Consider the following 22,916-nt stretch of genomic DNA (forward strand, 5'->3'; position numbering starts at 1 on the left):
CTACGCATGCGCAGATTGCCCACGGAGTCTAGATCCGTCAATCTGCGCATGCGTAGTTCGGGAGTAGGTGCGAAAAAGCGACTATAGCTCGGCCGAGAAAGTGCCGATCGACTTGGGATTGGTCTCACGTGTTCAGGAGATAAAAGTCTATTGGATCATGTCTCCCGCACCCCCACAGCCGTAGCTACAACCACTTAATGTCAAGGCTCTCATCCACATTCATTCATTTTCTCCCCCCCGCTCTCTCCTCCATGAGCTCAATGTAACGCGGAAGTGCAGTGGTCAATACAGGAACTACACGTCCCAGGAAACACTGCGTCTGCCCCCCTTTTCCAGAATCCCCCGTCAGACACACACTATCTGGAGGTGTGTGTGTGTGTGTGTGTGTGTGTGTGTGTGTGTGTGTGTGTGTGTGTGTGTGTGTGTGTGTGTGTGTGTGTACGTGTGGTGTGGGGGAGGAGGTGGGGGGTCGTCTTGGAGATCATGCACCGTGTTTCATACACTTGAACCCTTTCACTGCCACACGACAAATGGTTAACCCTTTCACAAGCACACTACAGAAGGTTAACCCCTTCACTACCGCACTACAGACGGTTAATGGTAGTGAACGGGTTAACCTTCTGTAGTGTGGTAGTGAAAGGGTTAAAAAAAGAAACCTCACGCTCCGTTCCTCCTTTGGCATAAAGATGAAGTTGATGATTAACATTCTCGACGGTTGTTAGGACAACGACTTACAGGACATCAACACGCTCCAACGTCTCTCACGCGACTGACGTTTGACCAAAAGATAATCCTAAAATGCTTTGCAAAAAAACCCACTTTAATTTGATCGTAAACTACTTCTCGATAATTCCTTTTCATGTGACCAAGGTGCAATGACGTGAGTAATCTTGATGCTTTTGTTAAAAGGACCATATCGGTCTTCATTTTTATTTCTGGCCATTAGCAGAGGTTACCCCCCACCTTCAACACGTTCTGTGTACAGTGTATACTTCAGTAGATCTCAGCCTACAAGTCATTCACAATGTCGTTCACACTCATAGTCTTCTTCAGGGTATTACTGTTGTAAATGTAATTCACTGCCACGTCATGTTGAAACAGTGTGTAAATATAATATATTATAAAATATTGCAAATATAACTGAGAGGGCATACTTACTCTCATCTTGCACCGTGTTGCCCATATGCACATGTCCAGAGTTAATTATATTGTTATATTGTTTACACTGCCTTTTTATTCTATTTTTACTTCTCCACTGTACTATAATTCTGTGACCTGTGCCATGTCTTCTACTACCTGTACCTCCCCTCCCCCTCCTCCCCCATGCTGCTATGATGCCTGAATTTCCCCAAGGGGATCAATAAAGGAATATCTTATCTTATTATCTTAAAAACACTAGCCTCATGGTCCTGTGGTCTGAGTGAACTGAGGAGCTTGTGAAAATGTATTTGCTCTCTTTTTGGTATTTGTGTATAACTACTACAGCCTTGAACCACACAACACACGATTGTATAGATTTCGCCTTCATACAGCAATTGTTTCTTCTTTCCAGCAGAGCGCGAGACCAACCTCCTCTTCCTCTTTACACATTCACACACGTCTCAGGTGTAACCTTCAGCCAATCGTTGAACTCCATTATACTTTGGTTCTGCCCTCCGAGCTGTCACTCACAACAGAGCCAAGGGAGCCCCTGAGATGAATTGCACGCTTGGAAAAATAGTTCCTTACAAATGCTGCATTTTGAACTTGGATTTGAGCTTTTAGAAACAGTGACTTTTAGCTAATGTCGACACACATTTTCAGGTACATTCTGTAATATCTAAAAAATAAAGCAATTTGGGGAACATTTTTCAAGTTTATGTAAACTATGTGGCTGATGTACTACACATAGTTTTTTTTTTTTTTTTTTTTTTAAAGCAAACAAACAAAAACCCCACTCGCGGTATTCCTAACCTTTCAAACTTGAATTCAACTTTAAATGACTACATTTATTTTTCATTCATTTTCAACAACAAACCAAAGACAACCTTCATCTAACCATTGAACCAAATCCCCCAAACACACCACTATCTGGAACACCGCTGCAGTAAGGACTGCTGTTGCTGCTGCTGGGTGGACCTACCTTCTGCCACGCCCCAGGGGTACTGGCGACCTCTGACCTTCTTGCCGTTAACCTCGATCACCACGTTACTGCCGACCACCGCCAGCGGCATGCGCTCCTGGAGAGAGAATGACACACCACAGTGGGTTTTGCTTGTCATTCTTACAACAGTGATGTCTGCCGTGCTACTGTGAAGGGAGTGGGACCCATGGTAACCGTGGTGACTGGACCCATGGCAACCGTGGGTGATGGGTCAGCGTGGCACCAGGAGCAAGGCTCCCCTTGTCCCCCTGCCCTACGAGGCAGAAAGCACCCTCTTAACCCTTTCACTGCGACAATACAGAAGGGTTTACCCTTTCACTACCACACTACAGACGGTTAACAGTCTGTAGTGTGGTAGTGAAGGGTTAACCTTCTGTAGTGTGGTAGTGAAATGTTAACCTTCTGTAGTGTGGTAGTGAAAGGTTAACCTTCTGTAGTGTGGTAGTGAAAGGTTAACCTTCTGTAGTGTGGTAGTGAAAGGTTAACCTTCTGTAGTGTGGTAGTGAAAAGGTAACCTTCTGTAGTGTGGTAGTGAAAGGTTAACCTTCTGTAGTGTGGTAGTGAAAGGGTTAACCTTCTGTAGTGTGGTAGTGAAAGGTTAACCTTCTGTAGTGTGGTGGTGAAAGGTTAACCTTCTGTAGTGTGGCAGTGAAAGGTTAACCTTCTGTAGTGTGGTAGTGAAAGGTTAACCTTCTGTAGTGTGGTAGTGAAAGGTTAACCTTCTGTAGTGTGGTAGTGAAAAGTTAACCTTCTGTAGTGTGGTAGTGAAAAGTTAACCTTCTGTAGTGTGGTAGTGAAAGGTTAACCTTCTGTAGTGTGGTAGTGAAAGGGTTAACCTACTGTAGTGTGGTAGTGAAAGGTTAACCTTCTGTAGTGTGGTAGTGAAAGGGTTAACCTTCTGTAGTGTGGTAGTGAAAAGTTAACCTTCTGTAGTGTGGTAGTGAAAGGTTAACCTTCTGTAGTGTGGTAGTGAAAGGGTTAACCTTCTGTAGTGTGGTAGTGAAAGGTTAACCTTCTGTAGTGTGGTAGTGAAAAGTTAACCTTCTGTAGTGTGGTAGTGAAAGGTTAACCTTCTGTAGTGTGGTAGTGAAAAGTTAACCTTCTGTAGTGTGGTAGTGAAAGGTTAACCTTCTGTAGTGTGGTAGTGAAAAGCTTCTATTGAAGTATTCGAACGAAGCTATTAATGTCTGTCGTCATATTTTATGACGTAATCCCCCAAAAAATAGTACACTACTCTGTAGGGAGGTGTATTATAGTACACTACTCTGTAGGGAGGTGTATTATAGTACACTACTCTATAAGGAGGTGTATTATAGTACACTACTCTGTAGGGAGGTGTATTATAGTACACTACTCTATAAGGAGGTGTATAGTACACTACTCTGTAGGGAGGTGTATTATAGTACACTACTCTATAAGGAGGTGTATTATAGTACACTACTCTGTAGGGAGGTGTATTATAGTACACTACTCTATAAGGAGGTGTATTATAGTACACTACTCTGTAGGGAGGTGTATTATAGTACACTACTCTATAAGGAGGTGTATTATAGTACACTACTCTGTAGGGAGGTGTATTATAGTACACTACTGTATAAGGAGGTGTATTATAGTACACTACTCTATAAGGAGGTGTATTATAGTACACTACTCTATAAGGAGGTGTATTATAGTACACTACTCTATAAGGAGGTGTATTATAGTACACTACTCTATAAGGAGGTGTATTATAGTACACTACTCCAGTGGTTCCCAAAGTCGGGGTCGCGACCCAAAGGTGGGCCGCGAGATGATTATATAAAAAAAAAAAAAAAAAAAAAAGAAAAAAAATTAATTTTTTAATTAATTTTTTTTTTTTTTTTTTTTTGTCAGGCCACTGAACTTAGAAGCAGGCCAGGACAGTGTTTCTAGTTGTATTCTAAAATTATATTCTATTGTATTCTAAAATGTGACTATATGGTTTTATATTAACTTAATAAATAAATAAAAACGAAAAATCTACTTATTTCAACGAACATTTCAAACTAAATAACAGATTATGCACATAAAACACTGAAAACAACCGAAGCAACAATAGTATTTTAATGAGGCTATTATTATTATCATTATTATTTTGCAACACGTTAGCCCTCTCATAAATAGCACATATAAATGAATAACTAACTTGAACTAACTTAATAGGATTGAAGTGATATTTGGCTTAAAAATCGGTCGCCTGGCAAAAAAAAAAAAAAAAAAAGCCAGACAATGTGCATTGGGCCGCGGCTCTCTGACGCCTTATTTTCTGGGCCCCGGCCTGAAAAGTTTGGGAACCCCTGCACTACTCTATAAGGAGGAGTATAGTACACCACTCAGTAAGGAGGTGATTCGGTACCTTGATCTTGCGTATGACCTTGCTGTCCTCGTCATCCTCCGTGTCTGGGAACTCATAGATCTTAATCTTGTGTTCTTGGATCTCCTTCATAATCTGGTGAATGGAAGGAACAGTTTAAAACAGAGACAGCGCACGAACACACGAACACACACACACACACACACACACACACACACACACACACACACACACACACGGTACAAGGTTTTCTAGTAGAATCTTGTATTCCGTTAACTCCTTCACACAAACATACGCACACATACTAGCGCACTCGGCTAATTTGAACCTAACATTTCAATGAATGGTGTTGTGAAGGGCCAGATTAAACTGAGAATCTACCTTTATTGTTTGATATACTTTGTATATTGTTTATATATATACACGGAATATCCCTTTACCTGCGTTCAAACCAGAGTAATATTCGCTCTCCTATTGGACAGCGCCCCCAGGCGCCAGCGCGCAAGCCCCCAACGGCAGGTTCAAAGACAAGTTCAGGCATGTCAGAACATGCCCGGAGTCAGCGTATTGATACCAGACAAAGACTGCGGTTTGGGACTAGATATTCACTTAAGTATATATAGAGCGCAAGGTGCGCACAGCAGTAGTTCAGTTCAGTTCGAGAACGTTCAGTACCTTACCCACCTTCACCACGAGTCAACGTGCAGTGAAGTGAGCAACCTTGCGTCTAACAGAGCATTGAGAACCACGTGCGAATAGTTTAGTAGAGTAACGTCGAGTTCGACCTAATCTAATGTGAAGTAAATAGTCGTTCATTTATTGTATATCGTGCGGCCACAGTTCGTTCGTGTGTAGCATTACCCAGCGGTTCGTCGTGTCTTTAGCTAGTGTACTTAGCCAGGGTGTGTGGCCTAAATACGTCGCCCACACCCGAGGAGTCCTAGGCGGAGAACCGTTGGACATGTACACAGGAGAATCGTCGTCGGCGATTGCGGAACCATTACTGGTTGGATTATATTGATTTGGAACGTGGTACCCGGAGAAGAGCATCGTTGATTTCCACTGTCGTTTGGGATTCAACCTCGTGAGGATTACAACTCGGGCCGGCCTCGTGGACGGAGGCTGGCTAGCTGTCATCAATGCTATCTAGCATTTGGATTACAATTATTACTTTGCTGCTGATCAAGGGAGTTTACAAGGACCGACTCCTGTACCTGGAGTCTCTTTATTCCTCATTGAATCAGACGGAGTACCCGAACATTCCTCTACCCTCCAGGCCTTACACCCCCGGAGGGAACCCATTGTCTCCAGGCGGTACCAGTGTTGCCCTATATAGTTGCTACTATACGACAGGTGGTGTCAACTTAGACCCATCGTAGGATTCCTGCTATTCTTAGTGACTCATGCTATTGACTGACTTTACGCATATTCTTCGCCATACAAGCGCGACCCTAATTCTCATTCTGTAACCTAATGTTGCCTAATAATAATAAATTACCCTCAAATACTATTTCTTTGTCAATGCCGTGTTCTTGTGGGTGTTCACCATCTATATTTGATGTACTGTCTGGCCAGTAATTAAAGTACATAACTAGCAGTGGTTTAATCTATCACAATCTTTAATACAGTCAGGGTTTTGTAACCCCTCAGTTACAAATGGGCTTTTTCAAATGATTGGAGACGGATGGGTACATATAGTCCATAGCTATTGGCTAGACTGCCAATAACGCACAGACACAAGCACAGATACAAGCACAGATACAAGCACAGACAGACAGACACACACAAGCACAGACAGAGACAGACAGACAGACAGACACAAGCACAGACAGAGACAGACAGACACAAGCACAGACAGACAGACAGACACATAGAGACAGACAGAGGCAGACAGACAGACAGACACAAGCACAGACAGAGACAGACAGACAGACAGACACAAGCACAGACAGAGACAGACAGACACAAGCACAGACAGACAGACAGACACATAGAGACAGACAGAGGCAGACAGACAGACACACGCACAGACATACAGACACATAGAGACAGACAGACAGACAGACACATAGAGACAGACAGATATATAGAGACAGACAGACAGACATATAGAGACAGACATACAGACACAGACAGACACAAGCTCAGACAGACAGAGACAGACACACAGTCAGACAGACACAAGCACAGACAGACAGACAGACACAAGCACAGACAGACAGACACAAGCACAGACAGACAGACAGACAGACAGACACAAGCACAGACAGACACAAGCACAGACAGACAGACACAAGCACAGACAGACAGACAGCCAGCCAGCCAGCCAGCCAGCCAGCCAGCCAGCCAGCCACACACACCTGTTTCTTGAACAGCTGGCACTCCTCTGGCGTCAGCGTGTCGGCCTTGGCGATGAGAGGAATGACGTTGACCTTGTCGTGAAGTCTCTTCATGAACTCAATGTCCAGCGGCTTCAGACTGCAGGAGCGGGAAAAGAACATGTGTTTATGTGCAACGCCTTCAAACCTCCCCTGCAAACGTGGCCAGAATACTGTGCTGCAAGTAGTTTCGGTCACTGCACCGACGGGCCACGACGATGTACATATCCAGGGGCAGAAAAAGGTATTTCTGATTTCGTAGTAGTAAACACAAATTAGATGAACTTTTTATGAGCGCTGCATCATCCATTACAGTGTGTACAGCAGGGGGCGCAATTACACTTTTGTATTCAACACCGTCTCCTGTCGCAGTGTCCGTCAATACCATGGCCGACAGGAAATACACCCAAGCTGTTCCCTTAGCAATGGACTTCCATTGAAACGGGTCTATCGGCGAGCATGTGGACTAAACAGTCGCTCCCTCATTACAGCTGCCAGGCGCCCTCACTACAAATATGATGCAATTCACAGAGTCACCAGCAGAGGGCTCACAGAGCATCCGTAAGCAGCCCACGGCAGAGAAACAATAACACTTGAACGTCGCGCGCACACACACTCTCTCTCTCTCTCTCTCTCTCTCTGACTGTAAGTGAGTTGTTTTCTGACCACAGATCATTATGTCATGGTGGCTTGATAAGGGATTGTCATTGTAACGCTCCCAGAGGCTCTCTGTCTCCGTCTCGGTGAGGCAGCGGAGGACAAAGGGACACTTCTTCAGCCGTTTGGCCGGAGACAGTGAGCTCTGTCAGGGCGCGCGGGGGTGGGTGGGTCGCAGGGGTACGGCTGGAGGTGTGAGTGGCGTCTATGGACCTATTTATTATCTACTGTATGGAGGGAGAGATACTGTGTGTTGAATGTATGCAGATGTGCACATGAATAAATATAGGCATGTGCCTACGTGTGTGTGTGTGTTTGAGTGTGTGTGTGTGTGTGTGTGTATGTGTTTGAGTATGTGTGTTTGAGTATGTGTGTGTGTGTGTGTGTGTGTGTATGTATGTGTGTGTTTGAGTATGTGTGTGTGTATGTGAGTGAGTATGTGTGTGTGTGTATGTATGTGTGTTTGAGTATATATATGTGTGTGTGTGTGTGTGTGTGTGTGTGTGTGTGTGTGATTATTTACAAGTACATGAAGCACGTATGCCTGAAAACTCTGAAATGTGTGCTGGTGTGTTTGTGTGTTGGTGTGTCTGTGTGTTTTGGTGTGTGTATGCGTGTGTGTTTGCTTGTCGGCGTTTGTTGGTGTGTGTGTTGGTGTGTGTGTTGGACTGTGTGTTGTTCTGTGTGTTCTGTATGTTGGTGTGTGTCGATTTGCGCATTGGTGTGTGTTGGTTTGTGCATTGGCGTGTGCATTGGCGTGTGCGTTGGTGTGTATGTTGGTCTGTGTGTTAGTGTGTGTTGGTCTGTATGTTGGTGTGTGTGTTGGTCTGTGTGTTAGTGTGTGTTGGTCTGTGTGTTGGTGTGTGTGTTGGTCTATGTGTTGGTTTATGTGTTGGTGTGTGTGTGTTGGTGTGTGTGTTGGTGTGTGTGTTGGTCTATGTGTTGGTTTATGTGTTGGTCTGTGTGTCAGTGTGTGTTGGTCTATGTGTTGGTTTATGTGTTGGTGTGTGTGTTGGTGTGTGTGTTGGTCTATGTGTTGGTCTGTGTGTTGGTCTGTGTGTGTTAGTGTGTGTTGGTCTGTGTGTTGGTCTGTGTGTCAGTGTGTGTGTGTTGGTCTATGTGTTGGTGTGTGTCTTGGTGTGTGTGTTAGTGTTTTTTTTAGTTATTTTTTACTCTAGTGATATGGTTTTCAACTCCACTCATGACTTTAGAAGTATAAATCATCCGCTCACAAAAACCTGCAGATTGCCAAGATTAGCCAAGCAGAAAGAAACACAATATACAAGCTTTGTTACATAAAGGTTCATAACTATCTAGAATCTAATCTACAGCATCACATTGCCTAAGAAAATGCAATTAATTGAGAATCAATGTCAGATCTAACTCAGTCTAATCAAAATGTGAGATTCCCAGAATCTGGGTTTAAACGGCACTCCATAATTTGGGTTTAGCGGTTGCTGTGGCGATATTGAGACACAGAGACCATTCTAGTGAGGCTTGAGTGACAGACAGACGAGGTGAGGACAGTGTGTATTTGTGTGTATGAGAGCGACTGAGGTGAAGACGGTGTGTATTTGTGTGTATGAGAGAGACTGAGGTGAAGACAGTGTGTATTTGTGTGTAAGAGAGAGACTGGGAGGTGAAGACAGTGTGTATTTGTGTGTAAGAGAGCGACTGGGAGGTGAAGACATTGTGTATTTGTGTGTATGAGAGAGACTGGGAGATGAGGACAGTGTGTATTTGTGTGTATGAGAGAGACTGGGAGATGAGGACAGTGTGTATTTGTGTGTATGAGAGAGACTGAGGTGAAGACAGTGTGTATTTGTGTGTATGAGAGAGACTGAGGTGAAGACAGTGTGTATTTGTGTGTATGAGAGAGACTGGGAGATGAGGACAGTGTGTATTTGTGTGTATGAGAGAGACTGGGAGATGAGGACAGTGTGTATTTGTGTGTATGAGAGCGACTGGGAGGTGAAGACAGTGTGTATTTGTGTGTATGAGAGAGACTGAGGTGAAGACAGTGTGTATTTGTGTGTATGAGAGAGACTGGGAGATGAGGACAGTGTGTATTTGTGTGTATGAGAGAGACTGGGAGATGAGGACAGTGTGTATTTGTGTGTATGATAGAGACTGAGATGAGGACAGTAAATAAATAATAATTTAGGACCTGCTCAGAGGTCATCAATCGGCACGCATGCGATGCATGCATGCGATTAGTCTCTGCGATTAACCCATCCCGTCGTCCTTCCCCCCCAAGGGCAGCCGGGAGCAGACAGGCGTCAACGTGAGCCGTGCCAGGGGACCAATCCAAGTGCTCCTGTCCGTCTTCGTCAAGGACGCCACAGCGTTAAGTGTGTATTTGTGTGTATGATAGAGACTGAGATGAGGACAGTGTGTATTTGTGTGTATGAGAGAGACTGAGATGAGGACAGTGTGTATTTGTGTGTATGAGAGACTGGGAGGTGAGGACAGTGTGTATTTGTGTGTATGAGAGCGACTGGGAGGTGAGGACAGTGTGTATTTGTGTGTATGAGAGCGACTGGGAGGTGAGGACAGTGTGTATTTGTGTGTATGAGAGCGACTGGGAGGTGAGGACAGTGTGTATTTGTGTGTATGAGAGCGACTGGGAGGTGAGGACAGTGTGTATTTGTGTGTATGAGAGAGACTGGGAGGTGAGGACAGTGTGTATTTGTGTGTATGAGAGAGACTGGGAGGTGAGGACAGTGTGTATTTGTGTGTATGAGAGCGACTGGGAGGTGAGGACAGTGTGTATTTGTGTGTATGAGAGAGACTGGGAGGTGAGGACAGTGTGTATTTGTGTGTATGAGAGAGACTGGGAGGTGAGGACAGTGTGTATTTGTGTGTATGAGAGAGACTTGGAGGTGAGGACAGTGTGTATTTGTGTGTATGAGAGAGACTGGGAGGTGAGGACAGTGTGTATTTGTGTGTATGAGAGCGACTGGGAGGTGAGGACAGTGTGTATTTGTGTGTATGAGAGAGACTGGGAGGTGAGGACAGTGTGTATTTGTGTGTATGAGAGAGACTGGGAGGTGAGGACAGTGTGTATTTGTGTGTATGAGAGAGACTGGGAGGTGAGGACAGTGTGTATTTGGGTCTAGGAGAGAAAGAGTGTGAGACTGTGCATGTATGAGATGATGCTGTGTGATGTGTACTGTGTGTGTTAACGAAAGATGGAGAGAATGTGTCAGAGAGAGGATAGAGAGAGAGAGAGAGAGAGAGAGAGAGAGAGAGAGAGAGAGAGAGAGAGAGAGAGAGAGAGAGAGAGAGAGAATTAAGGTTTCTGAGCTGATGGCCCCTCAGTGGTCTAAGTAGCATCCTTGAGTCTGATTGGCTGGCACGATGATGGAGAGCAGAGCTCCACTGAGCATGAGCAGAACGGTGGGAGTTATATAACCGCTTTGTGGGTCACACATACTCACTGCTGCCTATTCATATGCACACACACACACACACACACACACACACACACACACACACACACACACACACACACACACACACACACACACACACACACACACACACACACACACACACACACACACACACACACACACACACACACACACACACACACACACACACACACACACACACACACACACACACACACACACACACACACACACACACACACACACACACACACGATTAAGCCTACACATAAAGTAGGAAGAAAACACTACACAGAAGCAAATCTTAAATCCACTTTGCTTATCTTATATGTGAGGGCATCTTAACCACCCTACCTTATCTTATACAGTATGTGAGGGCATCTTAACCACCCTACTGTATCTTATATGTGAGGGCATCTTAACCACCCTACCGTATCTTATATGTGAGGGCATCCTAACCTCCCTACCTTATATTATACAGTATGTGAGGGCATCTTAACCACCCTACCGTATCTTATATGTGAGGGCATCTTAACCACCCTACTGTATCTTATATGTGAGGGCATCCTAACCTCCCTACCTTATATTATACAGTATGTGAGGGCATCTTAACCACCCTACCGTATCTTATATGTGAGGGCATCTTAACCACCCTACCGTATCTTATATGTGAGGGCATCCTAACCTCCCTACCTTATATTATACAGTATGTGAGGGCATCTTAACCTCCCTACCTTATATTATACAGTATGTGAGGGCATCTTAACCTCCCTACCGTAACTTACACAGTATGTGAGGGCATCTTAACCACCCTACCTTATATACATATTATATACATATATACCAATTAATGCCTTCATTTTTTTTAATCTAGATTAATCTATGGAGTGAAACTTTTTCAATATAATATAAGAAAGCGGTCTAGCTGAGTCAATGTTGATGGTTTTGTTGAACATTTGTATTTCACAGGAGATAAACTGTATTAAAAGAAAGCTATTAAAATAGTCTTTGAATCTAAATATACTTTCTTTGTGTTGATTTTACATTAATTCCATGATTTTACTCAAGTAATGTCTGTTACAAGCTTCGGTCTTAAGTAGAAAAATGCGAGAAAATTGTGAGATCAATTAGTTAATATTTTTTTATCTATTGACAGCACTAATATACACACAATAGATATACATTTTATTGGTATGAGCTAATATCCCTTAGATGGGATAAGGTGATTACCCGTATTGGTCAGAATATAAGACGACCCTGATTATAAGACAGATATTTGTCTGGGCATATTGCGGGGCAGGAATATACATACAAAAAAATACACGTCAGGAATTCAAATGTACTCAGAAATGTTTGCCTGAATAAGTCTGTCACCAAAATTACGTTTATTAAATTGTGCATTGTTAATAAATAAATAAATTATTATTATGATTTTATTTGTATGTGCGTTATGTGTAAAAAATGGTGGCGTTAATACTCATTCGCGTTATTAACATTGAGAACCCTAGTCGTAATACATTGGCACAACAATATCTACTTTATGGCAAATTGACATGACACACATTTTGGGACAGACTAGGGCTGACCCCTATTAGTCTAATAGTCTACTAATCGGTCGAAAGGAGCCGTAGTCGACTGCCAACCTCTTAGTCGAATAAAAAAAAAAAATAATAATAAAAAAATATATATATATTTTTGTATCATTCTTTCCAAAAGAAAAGAGGCCTTGGTCTAAGATACTGTGTGTCCCTGGACATCTCTGAAGATGAGGAGTCTTGCTCCACTTACATCTAATATGGCATTATGAAAAGCCCAAAATAGCGGCCCCTCCAGGCTGTGTGTGTGTGTGTGTGCATGTGTGTGTGCATGCATTAGTGATGTTAAGATTCACCGATTCGCATCGGTGCACCGGCATAAACGTTCACGATGCGAGTGCACGATGGGGGGGGGGGGGGGGGGGGGGTATATTGACAACGCTTGACAACAGGTTCAAAGATAACTTCACATTTATTGGCAATTCGTTTCTTTATATCGCTTCCTCCAGTCTCTCTCTCTCTCTCTCTCTCTCTATCTCCTGGGTGTGATGCACCTGTGTGTGTGATGCACCTGTGTGTGATGCACCTGTGTGTGAGGTGTGATGCACCTGTGTGTGATGCACCTGGGTGTGTGATGCACCTGTGTGTGATGCACCTGTGTGTGATGCACCTGGGTGTGTGATGCACCTGTGTGTGATGCACCTGTGTGTGATGCACCTGGGTGTGTGATGCACCTGTGTGTGAGGTGTGATGCACCTGTGTGTGATGCACCTGGGTGTGTGAGGCACCTGGGTGTGATGCACCTGTGTGTGATGCACCTGGGTGTGATGCACCTGTGTGTGATGCACCTGTGTGTGTGATGCACCTGGGTGTGTGATGCACCTGGGTGTGATGCACCTGTGTTGTTCGTTAGAGAAAGTAAAGATCACACACAAATAATGCAGCTGTAGTTAAGTTGCCTGCAGGTGTGTTATAGCCAAAGTGAAAATGTCCCTTGATGTTGTAGAGTGCTAGGTCCTTTGCTGTGGTTTATTATTAAAGCCTACAATACAGACCAACTTCACAGTGTTAGAAGGCTTGGTGGAACAACTTGCATTATAATGTGGCTTCCCTCCCCTTAGTATTTCTTCTCCATTTCCCCCCATCATGCAGTACATACCCGTGTCCAGAGGGGGCGATGAAGTACAAGCAGCAGTGGACCCGATTGTCTGGCATCAGTCTGCGGTTGACCCTGGACTCAGCATTCAGGAAGTCCTCACACTTACTGTCTATGTAGTTAATGACTGGCTGCCAACTGTGAGATGAGAGGAGAGAGGAGAGAAGATGAGAGGGGAGAGGAACAGAGGGGAGAGGAATGGTGAGGAGAAGAGAGGGGAGGATACGATAAGAGAGAGGAATGGAGAGGAGAGATGAGAGATGAGGAGAACAGATGACATGAGAGGAGAGGAAAGGAAAGGAGAGGAGAGGAATGGAGAGGAGATGAGAAGAGAGGAGAGAGGATAGGAATGGAGAGAGGAAAGGAAAGGACAATAGATGATAGGAGAGAAGAGAGAAGATGAGGAGAGGAAAGGAAAAGAGAGGAGAGGAAAGGAAAAGAGAGGAGAGGAATGGAGATGATAACAAAGGAGATGAGAGAAGAGAGGAGAAGAGAGGAGAGGAGAGAGGAATGGAGATGAGAAGAGAGGAGAGGAAAGGAAAAGAAAGGAGAGGAATGGAGAGGATAACAGAGGAGATGAGAGGAGAAGAGTGGAGAAGAGAGGAGAGGAGAAGAGAATAGAGGAGAGGAGAGAGGAATGGAGATGAGAAGAGAGGAAAGAGGAGAATAGAGGAGAGGAGAGAGGAGAACAGATGACATGAGGGGAGATGAAAGGAAAAGAGAGGAATAGAGAGGAGGAAAGGAAAATAGATGATGGGAGAGAAGAGGAGAGGAGAGAAGATGAGGAGAGGAAAGGAAAAGAGAGGAAAGCAGAGGATATGAGAGGAGAGGAGATGAAAAGAGGAGAGGAATGGAGAGGAGAGCAGTGGAGATGAGAGGAGATGAAAGGAAAAGAGGAATGTAGAGGAGAGCAGAGGAGAGGAGGAAGACAGCATAGGAGACGAAAGCAGAGGAGAGGATAGGGGATGAATTAAAGGAGGGAGGTGGTGGAGAGAGATGAGAAAGAAGGAATGAGGCAGGAGAGTGGAAAAGAGAACAGAGATATGAGGGAGGAGAGAGGAGGGGGTAAGGAGGATGAGATGGAGGATGAGAACAAGGAAAAGAGTGGATGAAGAATGAAGGGAGAGGAAGTGAGTGAGAGGAAAGGGAAACATTGTTGGTTGACGTTTGTTGAAACATTAGAAAGCAGATAATTCTGTAAGAAACCACTGAACCAACAGAATGCCCCCCCACACACACACGCACCCACAAACACACATTCCACTGACTTACATTCCTTCTTACGTACACATTCCTATCCTTAAGGGAATAGAAACACTAGAAATGTGATCATTCAAAATGAATTAATATTTGCACGTCAAATAATCAACAAATAACAACAAACACATTGACTTTGAAGTAGCGTCATTTGAAGCGATCCGTCTTTATGGGGGCTGCCATGTTTTTATGGTCATGGACAGGTGATGTCACTGATTGGATAGGTCAGTAAGCATGTAGTGTTAACTGCCAGAAGGTGACAGACAACTACTTACATCACACGTATCAATGGCAACAAACAAAGCAAAGACATAAAATTGAGGCTTATTTCTAAATCAATTTATTAGTTTGTAAAACAGTTGTATCAAATGTGACGTGATCATTTGACTTGCATATATTAAATAATTTTTAATTATCTTCTTTTCTAGTGTATTCATTCTCCCCTCACACAACCAGTGGTCCCTCACCAGTTGCTGTTGTCCACCGCATCTCCAAAGCCCGGGGTGTCGACGATGGTGAGCGTGAGTTGGACTCCGCCCTCCTTTACCAGAACCTTAGACTGTTCCACCTGTAAGCAACACAGTCAGACTTTAGACCATTCGGTATACCCGTGACCAACACACTCAATAAATCCGCCCACACACCACAACACAATATAGGACTCGTTCTCAGAACCCGGATTATGTGGCAGAGAGGTCTGTTAGGAGAATAGTGTAGGAGGTACTGTGGTGTGCGAGACAGAACAAACAAATATATATATACAGTATATATATTCCAATATTTAGAAGGACTTATTTACCATATTGATACATATCACAACATCTGCTTAGGTATGGAAAACCACATTAGAGAATCCAATCGTTCACATTGGTAATAGGATCTGTGCATCAAACCAAAACAGTCAATTGACATTCACAAATATTTCAGAAATCATTTAGTAATTGATTTTGCTTTACGTCATCAATTTAGATGACAAAATCGCATATAGAGTTTTACGATAACAAAAAAAAAAGATGATCACAATGAGATTACACAGACAGACAAACGGATGATGAATAGGCCTGGATGTATTGCCTGATGCTGACACGTGGGACTATGACGTTGACGCTTCAGTCATAACTATAACATAACGATGGATCATATCCTGCGGCCTGGCGGTGGGTAACCAAAGGGTTGATGGTTCGGTCCCTAGTACCGTCAGTGCCAATACGGCCCGAAGTGCCCCTGAGCAAAGGCACCTAACCCCTGCATGTACTGTATATGTATTATGTGTACCAACCTGCTCCAAGGATGTGTATTGAAAAGTAGCTTATAAAACCCTTTCACTACCACACTACAGAAGGTTAACCGTCTGTAGTGTGGTAGTGAAAGGGTTAACCTTCTGTAGTGTGGTAGTGAAAGGGTTAACCCTTTGGTAGAGTGGTAGTGAAAGAGTTAACATTAGCTAAAATTCTAAAAGACACAACACAATGGGCAGTTATGTCCAATATGTCATTGTGGTTGTATCTGTCCATGTCAAAATAAACCCTTACATACATAGAACGCTTCTGCTGTCCTGTTTCCTTGCTGTTCTGCATTCTTTCACAAAGGCCAGCTGGTTATTTTAGGACAACCTCTATAAAAAGCATTACTAGACATGTGGGTACATCCCCCAAACGGCCCCAAGTCTCAATCCACCTCTTGAACATGGTTCTAATCTGAGTCGTTGAGAAGTTTTACATATATATCATGTTTTACATGATATAGAAAACACATTCTAAACTACAGCCCTCTCTCTTTCCCTAAAAACACATTCTAAACTACAGTTCTCTCGCTCTCTGTCTCCCTCTCTCTCTTTAGCTTCCACAACGCTACAGGGATAAAATTGAACTCCAGTTTGAACAAGCTGACTCTAGAGCTATGTGGCAGGGGCTCAAAACGATGACAGACTACAAAGGCGCCTCCCTCAAACTGAACAGTGACATCTCCTTAGCAAACGACCTCAATACCTTCTATGCGAGGTTTGATGCTGGTAATAACAACACCAGCTCACAAGCCTCGGCAATGGGGGGGGGGGGGTCGGCTGCTGATGGAGGCGCAGTGTTCAGGGTAACAGAGCATGAGGTGAGGCGGACCTTTAAAAAAGTGAATATCAGGAAGGCAGCAGGTCCGGACGGCATCCCCGGCCGCGTCCTAAAAGTCTGTGCCGACCAACTGGCCCCAGTATTCACTGACATATTTAACCTGTCCTTAGAACAGGCTGTCATCCCCACCTGCCTGAAGAAGTCCACTATTATCCCTGTACCCAAAAAATCCAAGCCTGCTTGCCTCAACGACTACCGCCCTGTAGCTCTCACCTCCATAGCCATGAAGTGCTTTGAGAAGCTAGTAAAGGGCTACATCTGCTCCTCCCTCCCCATCAACATGGACCCCCTGCAATTTGCATACCGCCCCAACAGGTCCACGGAGGACGCCATATCCCATGTGCTGCACACAGCAGCATCACACCTGGACAAGAGGCAGGGGAACTATGTGAGAATGCTATTCATCGACTACAGCTCGGCATTCAATACCATAGTCCCCTCCATACTCATAGCCAAGCTCAGGGACCTGGGCTTGGGCTATGACCTCTGCCAGTGGGTCTTGGACTTCCTGACTGGCAGACCCCAGGTGGTGAGAGCAGGCAACTGCACCTCCTCATCCATCACCCTCAACATAGGGGCCCCCCAGGGCTGTGTTCTGAGTCCCCTCCTCTACTCCCTGTACACACACGACTGTGTGGCTCAGCGGAGTAGCAATACAATCGTCAAATTTGCTGACGACACAGTGGTGGTGGGCCTGATCTCTGCCAACGACGAGAGGGCCTACCTGGAAGAGGTCAAGGTCCTGGCGGGATGGTGCCAGGAAAACAGCCTCTCCCTGAACGTCAGCAAAACAAAGGAGATGATTGTGGACTTCAGGAGGTCGGGGGTCAAGGACTACAGCCCCCTCAGCATCGACGGGGCACCGGTTGAGAGAGTCAACAGCTTCAAGTACCTCGGAGCCCACATATCCGAGGACTTGAAATGGACCATACACATTAACAGTGTGGTGAAGAAGGCACGACAACGCCTCTACTTCCTCAGGCGCCTAAGGAAGTTCCAAGTCAGCCAGAAGATCCTTAAGAACTTCTACTCATGTACAATAGAGAGCATCTTGACCGGCAACATCACCTCCTGGTTTGGGAATAGCACTGCAAAAGACCAAAGCAGACTACAAAGAGTGACACGTGCAGCCGAACGCACAATCGGAGGGGGGCTCCCCACCCTCCAGAACATTTACTACAAGCGTTGCAAGGGGAAGGCTAAGAGAATTATTAAGGACTCGAGCCACCCGAACAACTGCCTCTTTGAACTGCTGCCGTCAGGCAAGCGATACAGGAGTCTCAAGGCGAGCACAGAAAGACTCAGAAGTAGCTTCTATCCCCAGGCCATCAGGCTGCTAAACGAACAATGAATGAACACTACACAACAACAACCACCAAACACACATAGCACACACATCCACACGCACACACTCACTTTAAACAAACACACTGTAGCACCCACTACACACACTTTATAGCACACACCCACTTTAAACAAACACACTGTAGCACCCACTCCCCACACTTTATATTTATGGATGAAGGATTGCACTACAACTCGTACACCTTACTGTAAATTGTACCTAAAATTGTACCTCATCCCATTTCTGCTTTGCACTAGATAGTACTGTACATTAGTACACTGCATAGTTGTGTATTGTATATTATATGGTAACTCAGAACATTGTACATATGTCTATACCGAACAACTGTGACCTCATTTTCTTCTTCTAAATTCATGCTATATTATGTTATTATGTTATTTGATACTATCTTGTCTAGCACAGTCTCTGGAGCGTAACAGTAAGAAGCATTTTGTATGAAAGTATTCTGTACTTCTGTATGACAACTATTAAAGAACTTGAACTTGAACTTGAACAAGTTGGACTTTTTAGAGAGGGATGATAAGCACTGCGCGGCCACTCAAAACATCCTAATTTAAGTCTGTGTGGTTGCGTATGTATGCACGTGTGTGTGCACATGTGCGTGACCCCCCCTTCCCACAAAACCATATCTGCTATTTGTGAATTGAATTTGACGCATCTGCGCGTGTTTGTGTGCCTACATGCGCACGTTACATGCACACGAATGACCTCCCGGCCGGAAACTGTGAAACCATAATATCTGCTATTTGAACCGCTTCAGGGAAAGCCTCAAAAATGCCGGCGGCCTCCAAACCGTCACTTATGGGGAAGCCGAGACGCAGTGTGGGCGGCGTGACAAACACCCGAGACCGTTATGGAAGAAGATACACACTCTTCACCCCCGTCTCTGCCACAGAGCCAAATACTGTCATACCGTCAAATTGAAGAGAAATAGTATGATATTTTGGCCATATCGCCCCTATGTGGATGTACACATGCATGGGAACACACACAGACACACACACACACACACACACACACACACACACACACACACACACACACACACACACACACACACACACACACACACACACACACACACACACACACACACACACACACACACACACACACACACACACACACACACACACACACACACACACACACACACACACACACACACACACATGGAAGCACACACCTGTACACATATATAGCGCTTTTATCCAAAGTGATTTACAATTTTGTTCCTTACATTCACCCGTTCACTCACACATTCACACACTGACGGCAGAGGCGACCATGCAAGGTGTCAACCTGCTCATCGGGAGCAAGTTCAAGTTTCAAGTTTGCTTATTAATTGTCACAATAAAATACACTTACTTTACGGTGAAATGCTTGGTTCTGTATGAGTGTGAGTGTGCTTCATACAGTAAAAAAAAAGTAAGTAAAGAGGAATATGACTAAATGAATATACAATAATACATACTGTATATACAATCTAAAGTACAACCTAGGTACAATCTAACTACAGTGAGTAAAATGATTAAACAGTGAGGTACAATGCAGAAAGAAACTTTAAGGTAAGGTGCAAATTCAAATGAGGTATGCATGTAGTGCAAATCTCTTTAATAATAGATAAATATAATGTAGTGTTAAAGTGTCTAAAGTGAGTGTTAAGGTGAGTGTTTGTTTAAAAGTGAGTGTGTGCATGTGGATGTGTGTGCAATGAGTGTAGATGATGGGTTGTTACATCATAGAGTCATTGAGCATCCTGATGGCCTAGGGATAGAAGCTCCTTCTGACTCTCTGTACTGGCCATGAGACTCCGGTAGCGCTTGCCTGACCGCAGCAGTTCAAAGAGGCAGTTGTTTGGGTGACTAGAGTCTTTGGTTATTCTCTTAGCCTTGGCCCTGCAACGCTCGTTATAAATGTCCTGGAGGGTGGGAAGCCCACCTCCAACTGTGCGTTCGGCTGAACGGGCCACTCTGTAGTCTGCTGTGGTCTTGTGCGGTGCTATTCCCAAACCAGGAGGTGATGTTACCAGTCAGGATGCTCTCTATTGTGCACAAGTAGAAGTTCTTAAGGATCTTCTGACTCACTTTGAACTTCCTTAGGCGCCTAAGGAAGTAGAGGCGTTGCCGTGCCTTCTTCACTACACCGTGTGTGGTGACTGTGGTCCATGTCAAGTTTTCGGATATGTGGACTCCGAGGTACTCCGGTGCCCCGTCGATGCTGAGGGGGCTGTAGTCCCTGGCGCGTCTATGCCTTCTACAACGCTGTTCGGTTTCCGGGTTCCTCTGATTGGCCGCTGAAGCACGCCCCCCGAGTGACGCGCGAACAGCCAGCCTTCACCACGCCAACTTGATGGAGATCAACCCCGAGGTTAGAAAATCACTTAGATTTCGTAAACATTTACCCGTTTCTCATACGGTTAACGATTCAGAAACAATCATTGCTCATCTCCGTGTGTTTATGTCGTTGCAGATGCTCAACAAGGTGGGTTTGATACGCAGTCATGGCGGCGAAAGTGTCTTTATTATTTAGTTAACGTTATCATTAGCAGGTAAGTTATGAAGTCATTGTTTATCATAAAACCAACAGCATGACTGGCTCGTCTATTCTGTGCTAGATCAAGACACTATTTCAATAATGGATGACGGTGCGGAATTATCTTTTTAAAGCAGAGTAGGAGTAGAAAACAATTCATGAAAGTAGAAGATATAGGTGTGCAACCTCGCTAGCTGATGTTATATCTACAGAGTACCAACTGTTTTCGGTGGCGTGTATGCTTTCACCGTCATCCATTATTGAAATAGTGTCTTGATCTAGCACAGAATAGACGAGCCAGTCATGCTGTTGGTTTTATGATAAACAATGACTTCATAACTTACCTGCTAATGATAACGGTAACTAATCAAAATAATAAAGACACTTTCGCCGCCATGACTGCGTATCAAACCCACCTTGTTGAGCATCTGCAACGACATAAACACACAGAGATGAGCAATGATTGTTTCTGAATCGTTAACCGTATGAGAAACGGGTAAATATTTACGAAATCTAAGTGATTTTCCAACCTCTGGGGTCGCGCGTCACTCGGGGGGCGTGCTTCAGCGGCCAATCAGAGGAACCCGGAAACCGAACAGCGTTGTAGACGGCATAGACGCATCCCTGGCCCCAACCTCCTAAAGTCCACAATCATCTCTTTTGTTTGGCTGACGTTCAGGGAGAAGCTGTTCTCCCGGCACCACAGCGCCAGGTTCTCTACCTCTCTCAGGTAGGCCCTCTCGTCGTTTGCAGAGATCAGGCCCACCACTACTGTGTCGTCAGCAAACTTGATAATTGTGTTGCTGTTCCGCTGTGCCACACAGTCATGTGTGTACAGCGAGTAGAGGAGGGGGCTCAGAACAGGGGAGGGGACTGGCCGTTCCGGGGGGGTTCACATGCCTTCGAGCAACATTGTACTTGTTTTATGCCTATTCTTAAGTCTGCACGTCTACGTTGCACTACTTTTATTGTCTTTTATACCTATTCTTATGTCTGCAATTCATGTATTTTTTTTTATTCTGTCAACTGTATGCTGATTTCATGCCTATTATGTTCATTTTATACTAATTGCTGTGGGGCACTCTGGGCTGCGGTCCATGTGTGAAAAGTGCTATATAGATAAGAGTTATTCATATTTATTATTATTATTATATTGCAAAAAATGTATGCATTGAAATGTCTGTAAAGTCTCGACGACATTGAAAATGAGGGTGACCTCAACCTTTCGAGAATAAATAAAGGTTTGAACTGAACTCGTATTAGTCACTTTAAATCAGTTGCCATAGCAACCAACCCACACACCAGCACTCCAGGCCATTCAAGAGCCAAATATACCAACCACACACAATGTGTGTATGTACAGTATGTGTGTGTTTGTGTGTATGTATGTGTGTGTGTGTGTGCACCCTTGTGCATAGGCATACGTTTCATGATGACATTCTACTGCTCCAGTACGAGTCTCTATGATGAAGCTAAGATCCCCTTGTATTTGAATCAGAAAAAGTCAGCCCTCTGTGTGCGCGTTGTGTGTTTATTGGGAGTGTGTTTATGCTTGTGTTTGTGTCTGTGACTGTGAGTGTGACTGAGTGTGTGTGTGGTGGGGAAGGTGTTACTATAACTGTATATAACTCCCACTATAACTGTGGGAGTGTGTGTGTGTTTACGTTGGTGGGAGCGTGTTATGATTTATGTGTCTCTGCAACTGTGTGTGTGTGCGTGTGTGTGTGTGTGTGTGTGCGTGCGTGTGTGAGAGGCAGTGTATGTTGTGGGAATGTGTTTATGCTCCATGGGAACATTCCTACCCTGCTCTTGAACCCCCAGGCCCTGGGAGGAAGCAGAGCCCCTACGGTTGACCCCCATCTCTCTCTCACTCCTCTCTCACACTCGTCTGTCTGTTTCCCTCTCTTCTCTTTCACTCGCTTATTCCCATTCCTCACTTATCTTTCTTCTTTGATGAAACCCTCAGCTCTCTTTATCCATCCCTGCTCTCTCTTTATCCATCCCTGCTCTCTCTCTTT

The 22,916-nt window shown here is 44.5% G+C and overlaps 1 protein-coding gene across 1 annotated transcript in view; it reads right to left on the bottom strand.

Moving 5' to 3' along the window:
• Positions 1-22,916, bottom strand: part of LOC311245306 (septin-7-like) — a 66,166-nt gene that overhangs the window by 17,801 nt on the left and 25,449 nt on the right. Inside the window, exons 5-10 of the mRNA XM_084335143.1 lie at positions 21,315-21,326; positions 15,342-15,442; positions 13,621-13,755; positions 6,836-6,953; positions 4,518-4,610; positions 2,123-2,219 (exon numbers count right to left, since the gene is read on the bottom strand). Coding sequence (XP_084191269.1) covers positions 2,123-2,219; positions 4,518-4,610; positions 6,836-6,953; positions 13,621-13,755; positions 15,342-15,442; positions 21,315-21,326 — 556 coding nt within the window. The remainder of the gene's footprint in view (positions 1-2,122; positions 2,220-4,517; positions 4,611-6,835; positions 6,954-13,620; positions 13,756-15,341; positions 15,443-21,314; positions 21,327-22,916) is intronic.

Source organism: Notolepis coatsorum (assembly GCF_963971535.1).
Source record: "Notolepis coatsorum genome assembly, chromosome: 18".
NCBI classification, from domain to species: Eukaryota; Metazoa; Chordata; class Actinopteri; order Aulopiformes; family Paralepididae; genus Notolepis; species Notolepis coatsorum.